General features: G+C 50.4%; 1 protein-coding gene across 14 annotated transcripts in view; it reads right to left on the reverse strand.

Moving 5' to 3' along the window:
- Positions 1-3478: 3478 nt before the first annotated feature.
- ANXA11 (annexin A11) overlaps positions 3479-17796 on the reverse strand; it is a 64706-nt gene continuing 50388 nt past the window's right edge. For all 14 annotated transcript variants that reach the window (XM_081573793.1, XM_081573795.1, XM_081573787.1 and 11 more), the window contains 12 exons: positions 17085-17471; positions 15735-15822; positions 15399-15493; positions 14675-14788; positions 12475-12565; positions 12032-12111; positions 11840-11896; positions 9727-9820; positions 7199-7294; positions 6136-6194; positions 5814-5936; positions 3479-4270 (listed from right to left, as the gene is read on the reverse strand). In XM_081573793.1, coding sequence (XP_081429919.1) covers positions 4211-4270; positions 5814-5936; positions 6136-6194; positions 7199-7294; positions 9727-9820; positions 11840-11896; positions 12032-12111; positions 12475-12565; positions 14675-14788; positions 15399-15493; positions 15735-15822; positions 17085-17471 — 1344 coding nt within the window. In that variant the 3' untranslated portion in view covers positions 3479-4210. The remainder of the gene's footprint in view (positions 4271-5813; positions 5937-6135; positions 6195-7198; positions 7295-9726; positions 9821-11839; positions 11897-12031; positions 12112-12474; positions 12566-14674; positions 14789-15398; positions 15494-15734; positions 15823-17084; positions 17472-17796) is intronic.

Below are 17796 nucleotides of genomic sequence, written 5' to 3' on the forward strand. Positions count from 1 at the left end.
ACATAACCATTTTGCTATTTGTTTTGTATCTTATAATTTTTGACCCCTTAATTCCTCCATTATTGCCATATTTTGTTAGATGATCTCAAGTGTACCACTTGATTCCTTCTCCTTTACTGTTTTTTCAGTTATTTCCTGGGATTATGTTAACATCTTAACTTATAACAGTCCAGCTTGAATTAGTACCAAGTTTCAATAGTAGACCAAAACTTTGTCTCTATGTCCTATATAACTCCATCACCCACCTTTAATGTTGTTATTGTCACAAAATACATCCTTATACATTTTGTGCCAACTATAGTATTATAATCATTGTTTGGTTTCATTTTTCTTTTAAATCATATAGAAAAAAGTACTATAAATAAAAAAATACATATTAATATTGATATTTACCTGTGTTTAGCTTTAACTGTCCTATTTCTTCATGTGGATTTTAATTACAGTATCCTTTCATTTCGGTTTGAAAGACTTTCTTTGGCATTTCTCATACAGAAAGTCTACTAGCAAGAAACTGTCTCAATTTTTGTTCACCCAGGAATGTGTTAACTTTTCCTTCATTTTTGAAGACTATTTTGCTAGATATGATTCCTGTTGACATTTTTTCCCAGTGCACTGAATATGTCATCCCATAACCCTCTAGCCTCCATGGTTTCTGACAAATCAGATGTTAATATTTTTGAAGATCCCTTGTATGTGACAAGTCAGTTCTCTATTGCTGATTTCACAGTTCCTTGTCTGTCAAGAGTTTGGTTATAATGTGTCTCAAAGCAGATCTTCATAAAAATACCCCTTATGATTTGAGTTCCTGGGATGTGTGGATTAATGTCTTTCATCAAATTTGTAGGACTCCAGCCACTGTTTCTTCAAATATTTCTGCTCTCTCTCTCCCATGACTCCCATTATGTGTATATTGGTGTACTTGATGATGTCCCACAGGTGTTAGGCTTCCTTTTCTTCTCTCCTCAGATTGGGAGATCTCAATTGACCTATCTTGAAGTTTGCCAACTCTTTCTTCTGCTTGCTCAAATATCTTCTTGAACATAAGTGATTTTGTTTTTCTGTATATGGGTCATATTTTGTTTCCTTGCATGCCTTGTCATTTTTGTTGAAAATTGGGCATATTTTGAACATTATGTGAAAACTCTGGAAATCAGATTCTTTCTTCCCCTTCCTGAGTTTGTTGTTGCTGCTTGGCGAATTTCTTGTAGTTTGTCTAGTGACTTTCTGAACTGATTTTTTAAAGTTTGTATTCTTTGTCAAGTGTGGCCACTGAAGTATCTGTTCAGCTAACTTAATGGCCTCTAGTGAGTCAACGTTATCTCCTTTAACTCCTGGAACAACAAAACCCCAATCTCTAGTCTTTACAAATGTGTTCTGTGTGTACTGGAGGCAAATCCGTTGATACTCAGCCAGCCAGTCTGTGACTCTGCAGTAGCATTCACTTCCTGCAAATGCAGAGCCTGAAGGTCTGCCAGAGGTGAGAGTTTAGGGCCCTATCAAGCCTCCTAAGCATATGCCCAGCCCTGAACATGTGTGTGGCCTTCCAGATTCCAAAGAATTAATGGGAGCACTCCAAAACCATTACTCCATAAAGCATCTCACTGTCAGTCTTTGCTCCCCAAACTTTTCAATTTGTCACCTGTTTGCCCCAACTGTTATCCCTCTCCAGGTATTAGTGCTCATGAAACTGCCTTCAAATGTCCCTGAGGGTTGCCACCTCCACCTTGCAAGAGTTCCAAATTAGGTAAAATAAGTCATTTGAGTCAGTCTTCCTGGGAGCAACCAGACAGATAAAACAACCAACCATAATTCTTGAGAACAAGGTCTATTCTGCTCCATCCATTGCTAAGAACCTATAAAGGACTGTGGATATTGTTCTTGAGGCTGCCAAGCTGGGGTGAGGAGGATAAGGCTGGGGTAAGTGAGAATGCCACAAGACCCTCTCACCAGACTCAGTTTTTGTTTTTTTAAAGCTTTTTTTTTTTTGGTTGCTGCAAGCTTTCATTTTCAGATTTCTCATCAAGTTGATTCTAACAGTTTTTGCCATCTTATCACTTTTTTGGAGGAACAGGCTTTGCAAGTTCCCTACTCAACCATTGTTGCTGACTACAGTGAAGTTTAAGAAGCTTTGATCTAGTCTCCCCTTCATTTTAGGCCCCAAGAGGAGAAGTAACTCACCCAGGGTCACACAGCAAATCAGTAGCTGAGCTGAGGCCAGTCAGGGATGCCTGACTCTTGGACCAGTGCTCTTTCTGCTTCAGGACTGCATTGGGTTCAGAGTGGACACCAGTATTAGGCCAAAGTGAGTTTTCCAAGGAGTGGGAGAGGATAAGAGCCCCTTGTAGAGTTGGGGGCTTGACTAACTGAATCCTTTGCTGAGAGTGAACCCTGTATAGGGCCAGGTGGAGGACTGAGTTAACGACGTCCTTGTTTTTAGAACACAAGCAGAGAGCTTTCAGGTTTGATGAAACCAACATTTTAAGCTAGTATCTGCCTGGGGAAATGATTTAGCTTCATTTCTAGGCTAGGACTATAACTCCCTGCCAAAGCACAAGGATGGCCAAGCATGCTGGGTCTTGGTCAAGTGGCTCCAGGCATGGGAACTGAGGCAGAGCTGAATTGACAAGCAGGGCCTGCCTGCCTTCCATTCCAGAGCCCACAGCAGCCTTCTCTGGCAGGGTAGACCAGGCTCTGTCCAACTCATGCCCCTGAGGCCATCTCCTCTTCTGTGTCTAGAAAGCAGGGAGGAGACAAAGTGGTATCTCCAAGCAGATGTCTACTTTGTGGACAAGGCACTCCCTGGGGCCCTTGCTCGGGCTCAGCAGGCTTGGACTCCCACCCTAGCCTCTGGCTTCTCTCCTTTCTAAACTTTCAACATAAGAAACCAGGAAGGGAGTGGAGATCACTGACCAGAAGACAAGCTCTGGGATTCTGGATGAGACACAACGATTTCTAGAAACTCTGCCCCTTTTGGACTCGCCTTTTCCTGATACCACCAACAAAGGGGCAAAGGGCCCACCAAGAGACCACAGCCTGGAGCTCCCTTTCAGACTGAAGCGTCCCTGCGGGGAGGAGCTGATCTCATGCCTCTCTGACTTTCTGCTGTAAGGCTACCCCCAGGAGTCATGCACACTCCCTTCTCACTCCCTTCTGCCTGTGCCCTTCCTTCCAGACCTGGAGGAAGGACCACACTCCTCCTATTTGCCCTAGTGGACTTCACTGCACCCACATCTTACCAAAAACCCTGTGTGCCTTTTCAGCATCCGGGCCCTGAGCAAAGATTTCAGGAACCTCCGTTTCTCATGTCCTTAAGACCCAATCCCTGCAAATTACTTATAATCAGGGTTTCCTAAGCACAAGTTTACATTTAAAGCTGTATAACTTTTCATGAGCTAATAAGGCTGGAACCCCTAAGCTACAGGGCAGAATCATGAAGCATGAGAAAGCAAACTGGCACCAGGAAAACACTTCCAGAATGTTCCAGAGCTGGCTGACTTTAATTTGGAAATAGCATTTGGCCATCGACATTCAGGTTTAAGGCACATTCTCAATCACAAGAAGCCCTGTCACTGGCAGGAAGCTGGCTTTGTTATTGTGGTTTGTGTGGAAGAAAGAACAGATGACTTTCTGGCCCTTTGTTTTCTAAAAAAGCAGTGAGTTTGGCAATAACAAAGCTCATGACACATTTTCACCAGATGCAGAGAGTATACCCTTAAAGCTTTTCCCTTTTACTCCTCAGTGAAGACATGGCACTCCAACCCCCCACCTCTCTCACCCAAACTTTGTATGCAGCAAAGACGTGTATGCAACTGTCTGCAACTATATATTAAACAAACAAACAAACAAACCTCTAAACATACAAAAGTACATGACTAAAAGGAAGCCAAGAGTTTCAACCATAAGCAAAGGGGAATGACTGCATGAGTCAGGAAACAAAACATCTACTTTAGCTGCAAGAGGCTATGAGGGGTGGGGATGGGGAGGAAGCGTCCTGAGAGAGTTCGGGACTGACTAGGTTCTTCGGCACAAGCACAATGCATGGATCAAGAGGGTGGGGGGAGGAGATGGGGCCAAGGCTCTACAGTTGGTCTGAACTGGGACACTTGGGGGCTATTTTGTAGATTTGTTAGAAACAGACAAACATTCTTTTGGCCTTTTCCTGGCATTGCTGTTGCCAGCGGGTGGGCAGAAGTGACCCACCAGCCACTGCTCAGTCGTTGCCACCACAGATCTTCAGCAGAATCTTCCGGTAATCCCCTGAAGTGTCTCCCTGGTCACAGAAAGGAGTAAGACATCAAGTTAAGAAAGGCTCGATCAGTTTTGGCTTCCTGGCTCTTGATTTTCTTCTGCCCAAAGTGCCCTTACAGAGAGGTGGCCCTATCCTACAAAATTTCCCATTTTGCTGAGCAGGTGAGCAGCTCACATGCTGGCCTCACAGGTGCATGGACCATGGACAGTATAGCTCAGCCTCCCTACTCTCTTCCATTAAAAAACCGAAAGCTGTACTCACCCCAATGATCAAAGTCAGAATTTCAAAAACAAACACAAAAAATTTTTAAACAGTCAGAAACATCCCTACCCAGGTCTAACTAATGGCGGCCTTTGCCCAGTGCATTTCTGTTGCACTAAACAGGGATTATACCATAAGGCACTACTGTGTCCTGTACCGGAAATGTCATCTACTGTGGTACAACCATCCAGCGGAGGAGACAGTTACTATTTTGGCTCCCAGTTCACACTGCGCTCTCCTCCAACTGTCTACTGCACTTAGAAGTAAGGCCACTTAGCTCATTTCTAATCATTTTCTTCCTTGAGGGCAAGGCCTATGACTTATTCCAGATGCCCACAGCCTACTGGCACACACAAGATTGCTATCAGCAGCATTGTTTCTATAGCCAAGAAAAGAGAGAGAAGCTTCTCTCAAGAAGATGCCCAACATCAAACATCAGTGAGTCTGAAACCAGGACCTGGGTGTGGCAACTTCAATTTTAAGGTTCATGTGAGTTCAGAATTTAACTGTCAGAGGCCTCCCTCTTTCCCACTCCTCCTGCAACAGGAATCAATTTTGTCAGACTGTCTCTGGCACACAGTGATAAAAGAGGCACTAGTATCTATAAGACACGTACATGTCATACAATATGCTTTACACAGACCGCTTCCTTCAAGATCCAACACTTCTGGGGGTGGGAATATTATTATCCTCATCTTAAGGATGATGGAACTAGGGTTCAGATAGGTTTAAGCAAGCTGTGTGAGATCACATGGTAAGCAAATATTAATAGAAAAGCCAGAATTGGACCCCAAGTGGTGTGACCCCTGAGCCCTCGCTCTGAACTGCCTTCCTGTGCTGCCTCCACCATAAAGCTGAAAGAGGTGACTCGTCAGGGAGCCAGAGCCATGCACCCTCTGGGGGGCTTGGACCTGAGTTCTCACTGATGGATGCCAGATCCACAGAGTGGCTGGACTCTGAAGGTCAGGCACCAGGTGTACATGTGTGTGGGGGGTGGTACTGCATGTCTCTCATGCTGACTGTGGATCCCTCTCTGCCATCCATTTCCTGAAGAGCAGCTGCTGGATGCTGGGATGGAGGGTGGGGCGAGAGCAAGGTCAAGACCCCTCCCTGCCGTCAGGAGCTGATAAGCTGCTGTGCATGGAGATGAACAAGTGAAAACTGAAGAGGGCAAGTAGAGGACCACAAACAAGATGCCCGTGCTTGGCTGAGGCCAAGCCCATAGGAGCTCTGAGGAGGAAGAGCAAAGGGGATAGTGGGAGCAGCCAGGGAGACAGCCCAGACGGCGCCCAGAGGCCTGTACCGTGATATCGTGGTACAGCGACTTGCCATACAGCCGCTTGTACTCCGCTCTTATGTCCAGGAGGTCGATCTCACTGCGAGACACCATGATGCGGATCAGGGTCCGGTCTTTGGTTCCTGCTCCCTAAAGAGAGTGGCCCAAGGGCATGAGCTATGGACCTCCCCACCACCCAGTACCCACCTTTCCTGGGCCCTAGGCCCCTCCCCGCCCCCTCTGGAGGAAGGGTGGCTCTCCTCAAGCTTCCTCCCCTGAGCAAGGTCCCAAACACAGGATGGGCTGAGACACTCCCCTCACCCAGACCCTGCACCTGGGGATTACCTACCCTCATGGCCTTGTTGAGCCTTTCAGCAAAGAAGACTGGGGTATTCTTAAGACATTTCACTGGAAGAAAGAAACAAAGCATAAGCTGATCTGCAGAAAACTCAGTCTAGGCAGGGCATGGAGCACACAGCCTCCTCTTAGAAGGCAGGCTGTCCATCAAACACACCACTGTATCCATCTTCCTCTCCCCTCACCTCCTTCAGGCTCAATTATCCCACGATCCTCGCTCCAGCCCTCTGGAATAGAAACATGCAGAGCCTGGACACCAACGCAACCCCTTTCCTGGTAACCAATGTGACGGAGGAAGCTGTGTAGGGAAGGAATGTGCATGGTGGTAAGGAACCATATGGCTGCTCAGGCAGGAGGGGACCCACTGGGGATGGTGTGACCCTCAGGCGGAAGGATGTCTGAGCAGAATGAATATCTAACTAGGGTTCTCAGCCATGATGCCTACCATGGGGGACACAGGGGAACCTGTCCCATTCAGAAAGCTCCAAGAAAAGCACAGCAGAAGATGGACAACCCGTGATAGTCCCAAGTAGGTATAAAGAGGGGCCAAACCCTCAGGTGGAGGGCCGGGGAGGACTGGCCTGGAGCATGCCAGGCCCTGGTCTGGAGGACAAGACCCGGGCACTGTGGGAAGCGCACAGCGTCCCGGGAACTACGCCAGCTTTCCTCAGCCAGGGCCTGTTTTGCTGTTGCAAGTAAAAAAAATCTTCCACGTGTTTCCATCACAAACATCTGACAACTGCCTGCAGGGAGGTATTTTTAGAGAAGACTTGGCAGGATGTGAGTCATCTTCCTCCCCGAGAGCGGCTGGTCGTGCTCCCACTGGTGCTAACACTGCAGCTCCCTCCCTGGGGCCGGGCTTGAAATATAAACAAGATTGCTGGGGGCACAACTACACAGTGATCCAGGAAGCAGCCTGACTTCCCACTGCGTAGGCAGCTGGATTTAACAATCTTGGACCCTTTCACTATGCTCATCCTCAACCGAAGGGTGGGTGAGCACCGAGAAAACTCACAACACACCCCAGGCCCCAGCGGGTGGGCTGAGACACCTACCCACAGCCAGCATGCCCTGCTCCAGGTCCCCAGACATCTCCCGGCAGATGCTCTTCTCAATGTCACGTCCGGTCATTCTCTGATACTCGTTAAAAACTGGTGAGAAGACAGAGGGACACATTATGAACTGAATTCTGTCCCTGACACACGCCCCAAATTCCTATGTTGAAGTGTCCTAACTCCCAGGACTTCAGAATTTAACTGTACTTGGAGATACAGTCTTTAAAGAGGTAATTAAGTTAAAATGAGGCCCTCAGCACGGGCCCGAATCCAATCTGACTGGTATTTTTATAAGAAAAGGAGATTTGGACACACAAGCAAACACCAGGGCTGCAAACACAGAGCTAAGAGCATGTACAGACACAGCAAGGAGGGGCCATGTGCAAGCCAAGCAGAGAGGCCTCAGGAGAAGCCATCACTGCTGGCACCTTGATCTTGGACTTCTGGCCTCCAGAACTGGGAGAAAATAGATTTCTGCTGTTTAAGCCACCTCGCTTGTGCTATTTTATTACAGCAGCCTGAGCTGACTCAAACAGGACACGTGGAGAGGCCTCTGCCTCTTCCCAGAGCCCCCTCTCCCACTCTGCTCCTAGCACCCTAGGCGGTCCCAGTGACCACACTGGCCCAGCTCTCAAGTCTGCCAGTTCTTCACCCCAAGGCAAGTGCACTCCCCCGGCCCCCAGGCCTGCTCACTGAGTCCGCTTACGAGCACCTCTGCTTACCTATTGTACCTCAATCCCCTGTCCAGGAGCCCTGACAACCATATGCTCTTCTCAGACCCACCACTTCCAGCCCTAGCCCTTCTCCATCATTCTGTGTGTCAGTCTCTCTCAACCTGACTGTAAGCTAACACCACTCCGGCAGCCCATCTTACCCTGGGCTGGGCTGAGCACCCGGGGGAAGTGGGCTGGGGGTTCCCAGAGAGGCAGGTGAGCCAAGGAGACCCGATTCCTAACTTGAGCTCTGCCCCAGGATATAGCCTCCTCTTCCCCGGCCCAGGCCTCAGTCTCTGTCTTCTCCCAACTGCTGCCATCTGCACATCAGAATCATGACTTCCACTACCTCTGTATCCAACTCAGATCGGCTCCTCTTTTCTCCTGACTAGCGTCATTCGTGCAGTTGGGGTTCTGATGTGCTCTAAACATATTTCATACTTACTAAAGTAAATAATGACCAAGATGAACATACGTGCACTCATGCTCCATTACAGTACAGTGCAGAGGGTCAAATGTGTGCTGTGGAGGCAGTCAGCCTGAGGGCAAATGCCAGCTCTGCCACATTACCAGTTGGTACTTGACTTCCCTAGCTGTCCTTCGCCCCATTCCTCATCTGTAAAGTGGGAGAATGGCATCTATTGGCATTTAGTAAAGGCTCAGTGCACACACATAGTGGGTGCTGGAGATCCCACCCTGCTGCTAGGTGTGGTCATCGTTCTCCATCCTCACCTGCCCTCTTATACGCTGACACTGCTGGCCTCTAGGACACCCCTTTCTCTGGGGGCCCCTCCTAAGTCTCCTGCCATAGCCAGAGCCCTGTCCTCAGACCGCTGTGCTTCCTCCCGAGAAGATCACTTGCAGTCCCAGAGCCTCAAACTCCTTCGACCCACTCAGCTCCCAAACTTCCACCTCTAGCCAGACCTCTTCTGACCTCCGGACTCACAAGCCTAGTGGCTTCCACGGCATCTGTAGCTCCTGACTCCCTTCCCTCCTTAAAGCCTCCCACTCTCAGTCAAGGGCCCTGTCCTCTTCCACTGGCTCAGCAGGGACAAAACCTGTGTCATACCGGGGTCCTTTCTCTCTCTCACACTCCACATCCAATTCATCCAGAGCCAGAATCTGACCCCTTCTCACCACCTGCTCCTATCAGCTGTCCACACCACCATCACTTCTCCCCTGGACTGACTGCAGCTGTCTCCTAACTGGTTTCCTTCTTCACCATAGACCCCATCACTCTTCTCAGCACAACTGCCAGTACACTTGCAAAACTAAGTCAAATCACACCCTCCCTCAAACTGAGCCCTCCCTCACACTGAGCCCTCCATTGGCTCCCTGTTTTATTCCAGATTAGCAGCTAAATCCATGCAACTGTCAGCAGGACTTCCTACTGTATAGTACAGGGGACTATATCCAATCTCCTGGGATAAACCATGGAAAAGAAAATTTTAAAAAGAATGTATAAATGTGTAAAACTGATTCACTTTGCTGTACAACAGAGATTGGCACAACATTGTAAATCAACTATAGTTCAATCAAAAAAGAAATTAAAAACCGCTCCCAAACAAAAAAAACTCTGAAATGCCACATTCTAGCAGGTAAAGATATCAGCCACCAGGAGGCCCCCCTTTCTCTCACCTCCTCCCTCGCTTTCCTCAGAACCAGATGTCAGCACACGCAGGAAACACACTGATACTATCTTGTAAATCGCCACTAGGGGGCTCTTTCAAGGAAGTGAAAGGCCCATGCAGTGAGAAACTGCCCAGTGTTTCCACAATCCGTTTCCTGGCTACAGGGAAGCCAGGACGGCCTTACCTGCCACCAGGTGGGCCCGGCTCCGGGAGCACAGAATTGCATTGAACTTGGACTCATCTGTTCCCAGGCGGTTCTCCCCGGCTGCATAAAGCTCCTGGACAGAAGATGGACAGATAGGCATGTAGGCCTTACCCCCGACTCCAGGCCCAGGTCACCTAGGACAGCTGGGCAGAGTCTCTGGGCCCTGAAGCCCAGAGGGGAGGGAAAGGGGGGCAGGGCCCCAGCTGAGTTCCATTCACTGTGCTTAGATAGACACCACTCACACATCCCCTGAGCCAGGAGAGCCTAGGCCACTGGGGTCCAGGACAGGTAAGGAACCAAGGGGGCAGCAGCACAAAGGAAAACATAGGCTTGAGTTCTAGCTCTGCCACCCACTTGCCATGGGACTCTAGGCAGGTCACTGGCTCTCTCAGTGTTCTCAGCTCTAAAGTGGGAAGAGTGAATTAGATTCAGGGTCACCAACCTGAAAGCCTGAAGGGGCCACTGGGTAACTTAAATGCAGGAATCAGGGTAGTTTTAAGGCCAGAGAGTGGTGGGGACCATGGGGACTACACAGAGGTGCTTCTCAGCTGAGAACAGGACAGAGGAACAAGGCTCACAAGCCCCCAGATCCACTTTTCATGTAGTGGTTTAGTTGCTAAGTCATGTCCAACTCTTACCACCCCCATGGACTATAGCCTGCCAGATTCTTCTGTCCCTAGAATTTTCCAGGCAAGAATACTAGAGTGGATTGCCATTTCCTTCTCCTGGGGATCTTCCCGACCCAGGGATCAAACCTGGGTCTCCTGCACTGCAAGCAGATACTCTACCAACTGAGCTACCAGGGGAGCCAGAAATCCAGATGTCCGTATGAAATTTCTCATCTTTAAAGGCAGTTTCCCTATCTATAAGCAGAAACACATAAGACAATAACTGTTACAACTGATAGACAGCAGTTATGGATGTGGGACTTTATGTGATAGGTGCCTGCCTGTCATTTCATTGCATACACCATTTTATGTTTGTAAATGGGAAGAATATGCAGTTTCCTCTTAAGCTGCTGAAGGTCTAAGCTCAGTATATATGCCAATTGGTAACCTTTGAACCAGATGGCTCCAAAGTGCATTCCGGGCCTCAGGTAGCAGCAGTTCGTGGACTTAAAGGCAACAATATTTGAGGGCAGAAGGTGCCCATCAGGGGCTCAGAGACCCCACAAGTCAAGGTGAGGCAAGCAGGTCCAGAACTAAGAAGGCAGAGTAGTCGGCGCAAAACCCTTCGACCAAGGCAACTTCTACCTGAGCTAAGAAACAGCCTGGACAGGAAATAGCAATGGGAAAATCCCCACAGGGGCAAGGCTAGAGCCTGGGGCTTTGAGGATGTCTAGCCCTGAGTTCGGTTATGGAAATGGGGGTCCCAAGCCGGGGAGATGTTAAGGAGGGGTCTGGGACCAGGGCAGAGACAGGTGCTGTCTGGGCAAGGGGAGTCAGCGAGGTGTCTGGGCCTCTGTCCAGGCTCTGCCTCCAGGTTTCTCAGGACACAGCTCTACCTTCCTGAGCCTCAGTGTCCTCACCTAGACACCTCAGTGCCCTGCAGCCCACCAGGAAGCCGGGGCCCTCTCCAACCAGGACTGCTATGGTGGTCTGACATCATTGGTGGGAAACCCAAACTCCTCTGGAGAGGCGCTTGGATGCCTAGACAAAGAGGAAACAGCCAGAGACAGTTCCCCCTTTGGTCTGCAATTCACACCAGGCTGGGGACAAGGGGAGAATTCTAAGGCTACACAACTAACATGGCAGCTGGTTTCTAGGTTCAAATCAAAAGCTTAACAGAATAATGGTCTAGGCAATCAAACACAAGAGAAGTACCAAGTCACATGAAATCCCACATCTATTGCCGATCTACCAACTGTTATAATTAATATTATCCCACATGGTCCCTCCTACAGGGAGGGAGACTGAAGTCTATGGAGGTGGGGTGACCTGCTCAAGGTCACACGGTTGATAAGCAGCAGAGCCTGTGAAACTCACCGAGTCTGGAATCCACTCCTAATCTTTGCCGTTTCCACCCCTCGTGACACAAGGAAGTGGGAGACGCCCTCTGCTCAGGAAGCCAGGTGAGCAGCCATCACACTCACCTGCACATCTCTCTGGACGAGGGTCATGTCCACGTTCGTGCTTTCATTCCGGTTTCCCTGAAAGGAAGCAGGCTGTGAGGCAAGGGCACTCCTTGGAGTCACATCCCTCCCTCCCTGCTCCTCTTCCCCATGGCTCAGACATCCACCTCTCCTCTCCCTGCCGTGGGCCCAAGCTCTGCCCTGGGAAAGTACCTGAGAGAGAGAGATAAGGAGCCGCTGGAAGTGCCCTGACGTGTCGCTCCGAATGGCCTCCTCCAGGGTCTTTTTGAATTCTGAAAGAGAGATGCAGGGAAGGGCCACCCTGTAGCCCCGTGGACCAAGCTGCCCACTGCACACAGTCAACAGTGAGCACTGGCACGAGGAGACAGGTAGCCCACACGGCCCCCAGGAACATACAGCTGGAGACCAGGAAGGGCTATGACTCCCAGGCTGACCTGGCCCTAGTCATGCCCAGGAGGCTTTCCCTCAGCCCTCCCTTAACCTCAGTCATCTGCTTCTGTGTAAACAGCAAGCAGGGTTGGGCCTGGAATGGAAGCCCAGTGTGCTGGGGATGGCAGGAGATGAGGAGATAAGGTCAGGAAGGAAGAGTTCAGGGCATGTGGGCACGGCGGGTGAGGCCCTGGGGCCGGCCTGACCTGTCTTGTAGGCTCTGTTCAGCTCCCGGATGTGATCGTTGCTGCGGGAGGCCAGGATCTCAATCAGGCAGGCTTCATCAGTGCCCGCCCCCTGCGGAGCCAGAGCGCACGACAAAGCAGCAGCTTGTGACAGCCTCCTTGCTGGCACGCAGGAAAGAGCAGGTGCCGTGATCCCCCAGGACACAAACCCCAGTGGAAGAGGTCACAGACACAGACCCACTCATTGTGCTGCTGCTGCTACCCTGGCCTGAAGCAGCCAAACTCCCCCACACAGTCCCAGGAAAGTACCAGGAAAGATAGCAACACAGTGACAAGTAGAGATTCATTTGAAGGATTATCCCCATTCCATCTTCCAGGACACCAAGAAATCAGAGAAGTGTGGTGACTTGTCCAACGCCACACAGTAAATGGTGGGGCTGAGAGGCGGACCTAGATCTGTTTTATTCCAAGTTCAGTCCATGAATAAGGTGACAAACAACTGAGAAAACGGGTTGAAAGCAAGAGCATGGACGTGTGGGAAAACCTGACTCCCAGAGTGGAGAGTGGAGCATCTGGAGACACCTAAGAAAAGGCAACAACATTGAGGATGGAAGAGAGACCTGAGGAAGGGACGGTGAGGAGGCAGGGTTTCTGTATCGGGCTGCATCTTGGTTCTGACAATCACTAGCTATGTGACCTTCGGCATGTTACTTCACCTCTCTGTGCCTCTGGCTCCTTGACCATAAAATGGGAGTGATACTGGGGGCAGATATGGTAGGGTGTCCTGGAAGCAAGAGAATCAGGAAGGACTTGCTTGACATAAGAGAAACCATTTCTGGCCTAAACCATTTTGTGATCTAAGCCTGGTCACAGTATTTGTCTTTAAGGGAACAACAGAGCAATAGGAAAGATAACAAAACATATGTAAAGACCCTGGGTTCTGCATCAATGGTAAAGACAAGCCTGAAGCACTTTCTTGAGCTGTTCTGCAGAATTTAAACCCCCTTGGGCACTCAACCACCAAAATAAATGGAACCTAAGGGATGATGATGTTGACCTTTTCAGGTATGGACTCTGTGGACCATTCAAGCCCCTTCATGAATATGCGCGTGTTAGCTTAAAATTTCCCCAATTTTGCAGTTCCAGGAGACACTGCTTTGGGAAAGATCCCTGATGTTCTTACTCGCTGCAAGTAATAAATCCTTCTGATTCTTGGGCTTCCCTGGTGGCTCAGAGAATAAAGACTCTGCCTGCAATGTAGGAGACTCGGGTTCGATCCCTGGGTTGGGAAGATCCCCTGGAGAAGGGAATGGCAATCCACTCCAGTATTCTTGCCTGGAGAATCCCATGAACAGACAAGCCTGGCAGGCTACAGTTCACGGAGTCACTTTCTCCTGCTCCTTGGCTTAGTTGTGTCTTTTGACACCCACGGAGAGATGAACCTAGTTTCAGGGGATGTCCCTTCAGGGCAGGAAGAGCCACTGTGCCCACTAGGCCCTAAGGAATGTTAGATTCCTTCTGGGCCACCTGCTCAGTTCACAAGGACTCCCCCATCTGTGGGGGCGACCCCACCCCGTCCACAGGACACCTGCTGAGGGTCTTGGCAGTCACAGGACTAGGGGGAGGCTGAACCCAAACGAAGCCCATCAAAACCTGCCTCCTATTCGGAATTTGGATCAAGGGACAGCTGGCCTCTTCTGTGGCTGGATCTCTGACAGGTACTCAGGGAGGGGCCCACGGGGATGCTGTGCCAAAGAAGGAGAGGCACAGAAGCAGATGGAAGAATGAAGCAGACACTCAAGCAGCAGACATGAGAAATTCTGCCCAGTCCCATCCCTCTCCAGGTCAGGCTGCTGTCTCTATCCTCCTGATTCTCCACCCTGGCTCTGCTTAAGCTCCTCAAGTGTTCTGTTATCTGCTAACAACAGAGTCCTGATGAACGAGGATGGTATCATCCACTCCTCCCACCCCTACTATCATTGCATCACTAATTTCCTCTGAACCCCAGCTCCCCTCATTTAAGGCAGAGACACTTAGATGCTCCCTGATGATGACTGATGCCTCATTTGTCCCTTGGAGGAGCCACCAGAAGTTCCCTTTTCCACAGCACTTGGACCCCAGGTGCTATGCTGACAACAGTAGCTAATAATCAAGATAAGACACACCATGTGGTCTAGGTCTTTATGTCCATCATGTCCACACACACACAGAACATACACACCTTGATAGCTTCCTTTATTTCATAAGCATCAAAGAGGACAGGAGTCTTCATCAGGGCCAAGATTGTCTTCTCAAAGTTTCCTGACAGTTCAGATTTCAGATCTTTGATCAAATCCTAATTGGACATTAAGACAAACAAACAAAACCTATTTTGAGAATCTACAGGAGGTGACCAATAGGGAACAATATCCCAGATCTAGGAGCATTTACAGAAAAGACAAACCTCAGGCCCCAGCCTGACCTGCAGAATTGTAACCTGCATTTGAATCAGATTCCCGGGGAACTCATAGCCCATTAAAGTAGGAGAGACGCTAGGCCAGAGCACTAGCCTGCATGTTCTAGCCTGTATGTACTCAGTGGTTATCTTTCTATTAATAAGATCCAAAAGCCCCCAAATTCAAACTTCCATGTGTTCAGTACTTAAAGCCTCTTCCTTCAAAGAGAAATAACTTGCCCATGGTCTCAGTAAGTCATGGCAGAGCCAGGATGGAACGCAGATCTCTAGGCACCTCTCAACAAACTTCAGTACCCTGTGGACTCTGGGATTTCTGCTTCAGAGCATCCTTTGCCTCTAGAAGATGCCATCAGTTGAGAGCCACCAAGAAATGCCCTAACGTGCCTTACGGTCCATCTAGGAGATCTAGGTCCCGAGGGAAAGCAGGAGTAGGTTGCTCCTATCAGGAGGATATGCCCTGATTCAGGAAGGAACCCGCACCAACACTCACCTTCCCATAGGCTGTCTTGAAGGACAGGAGGATCTGCTGCCGTTGCTTGTTGGAGCGACTACCCAAGCAGTCAATGATGGCCTGCTCGTCAGTCCCTGGTGAAAGGAGAGGTGGGAGTGGGCATGGCTGGGGTCACGAGGATGCTCTGTGGCTGGAGACTTTCTTGGCCTGCGTCCTCCAATTCTCCTGAGGATCCGCAATACATCCCCATATCCACCTTCTAACACGGGGGCCAGGCTGCCTCCACCCAGCGACCCCTGCCCACAGAGCCACTGTGTAACTGCCAAGGGAGTTGGGGGGAGGCAGCTGGGACTCATGCCACCCAGGGTCTCTCACCAAAGCCCTTCATCGCCTTCCGCAGGACCTCAGCGTCTCGCAGGGGGTCAAAGCCAGATGCATCTGTGATGGTGCCTCGGTTTCCAAACTACTCAGACAGACAGACAGTAAGATGCTACATTTCCTAGATCTGAGACTGCCTGCCCCAGACCCTGGAAATGACCTTTCTTCCAAAAGTTGGGGTACCTGAAGGAGCCTGCAGTTGACAGCACAGGGGACCCAACACTGAGTCAGCCTAATGTGACCATTACTTGTCCTCGTGTCCTGGCACTGAAGCATCTGCCTGGCTCCCATGCCTAGGAGCATACCTAGAGCTGAGTCCTGATGCTGAAAATCCACCCTATGCCCAGGCCCTGCAGGCCTGGGCTCCTGATGAAGGGGAGGTCTCAGGAACAGGGTCCCAGCTCCTCCTCGAGGCCTCAGCACTGCACATTGGGGCTCCCCTAACAGGCTTGCTTAGTCCACTCTGTGCACATCACAAACAGGTGCTCCTCCGGGATGCCTTCACGTGTCCAGCCTTCACGATGGTACATGCAGACCGGCTACCTCCTGGATTCACTCTGGTTTCCTGGCACCGTGTTCTGGACTCTACGACCTGCTTGCCTGCTGGACTTCTTCCTCAAATGACGACTACACTTCAAGCACACTGGATTTTTCCTGCCTAAACTCTCCCTTGATGGATGCTTTAGGACGAACTGGCTTTAACAGAGGAGATACGCTGAGAGAAAGATGAGGGGAAGGCAGACAGGGACAATGAAGAGCAGGGCAGGGGTGGAGGGATGTGTGGGAGTTGGGAAAGGAGGGGAGTGGACCCTCTGACTAAAAATAGTAGTCAACCACATTCCACTAGCCCTGTGCTTGGCTGGTTTGGCTGTGTAACCATGACAATGAATTCTAGGCTCTGCAAACATGAACTGCTCTCCAAAATGAGCCAAGAGCAGTCCTGAAAGAACGGCCAACAATTTTCCACACTCAAAGGGGCTGGTTTTGAGTCTGGGGGGGCACATCCAGGGATTAAAGACTAAGAGCCACTGGGCAAAGGCCTTTTGAGACAGTTCTCACAAAGCCCAGGCAGTAAATAACACAAGAGGAATGAAGAGTACCTGGAGGCATTCAGACCCGCCTCGCACAGGGACCATTTAACCAAGCTGGGACAAACAGGGCGGCTCCTGGGCCCTCAGGAGTGCAAACAGGGGTGGGGAGTCTGTGAGAAAGTGAAACACTCTGAAAACTACAAGTTAGAGCTACAGGACTGAGCCCTCCCCCATCCCTGCTAGGGGACACTAGGCTACGTGTGTCAGGCCCTTAGGGCCAGGCCCGGACAGACGGCAGCACAGGGTTGGCACTTACCTGGGCTGGGGACACGGCAGGGGTGACAGTCCCAGAACCTGAGTACCCTGGATAGCTTGGCACTGGCTGCTGCCCAGGAGGTGGCATTGGTGACTGTCCAGGGTAGGTCATGGGTGGCTGTCCAGGGTAGGCCCCTGGGGGCTGCTGCCCAGGGGGCAACATGGGCTGGCCTGGCACAGGGGCCCCTGGGTATGGCGGATATGAAGGCATCCCAGAGGGTGGGTTTCCTCCAGGGGGCGGGTACATTCCATACGAAGGAACAGGCTGCTGGGAGGGAGGGGGCTGCCCGAAACTCCCTGGGGGAACTGGAGGGTAACCACCCCCAGGGGTCCCGGGGTACACATTTGGCACGCTGGCTCCTCCAAATGTCCCGGACATGTTGGCTGCCTGAAAGTCCACAAAGCAGAGCCTTAGACTAACAGCCCTGGAGAGGTAAGGCCACACTCCATCCATCTATCTGCCCTTCCCCACCCTGAGCCCTGCAGCGGGCACCTGGGAGCCACACTCAGCTCAAGCTGACTCTGAGCACCACCAGCTTCTCAGCAGGCCTACCGAGCCCACCCACCTTGTCCCACATGCCCTCCACCTGCACCACTGACCCCTTAACCTGCCTGTGTACCAAAGCACCCACACTCGCTTTAACACCACACCACTGTTTCCTTATGCTACTGTCTGTCTCCTCCCAGTGGATGGTAGGTACACCTAGGTACTC

The sequence above is a fragment of the Giraffa tippelskirchi genome, chromosome 2 (genome assembly GCF_054371585.1).
Source record: "Giraffa tippelskirchi isolate mGirTip1 chromosome 2, T2T-mGirTip1v1.2.pri, whole genome shotgun sequence".
In the NCBI taxonomy this organism is placed as follows: domain Eukaryota; kingdom Metazoa; phylum Chordata; class Mammalia; order Artiodactyla; family Giraffidae; genus Giraffa; species Giraffa tippelskirchi.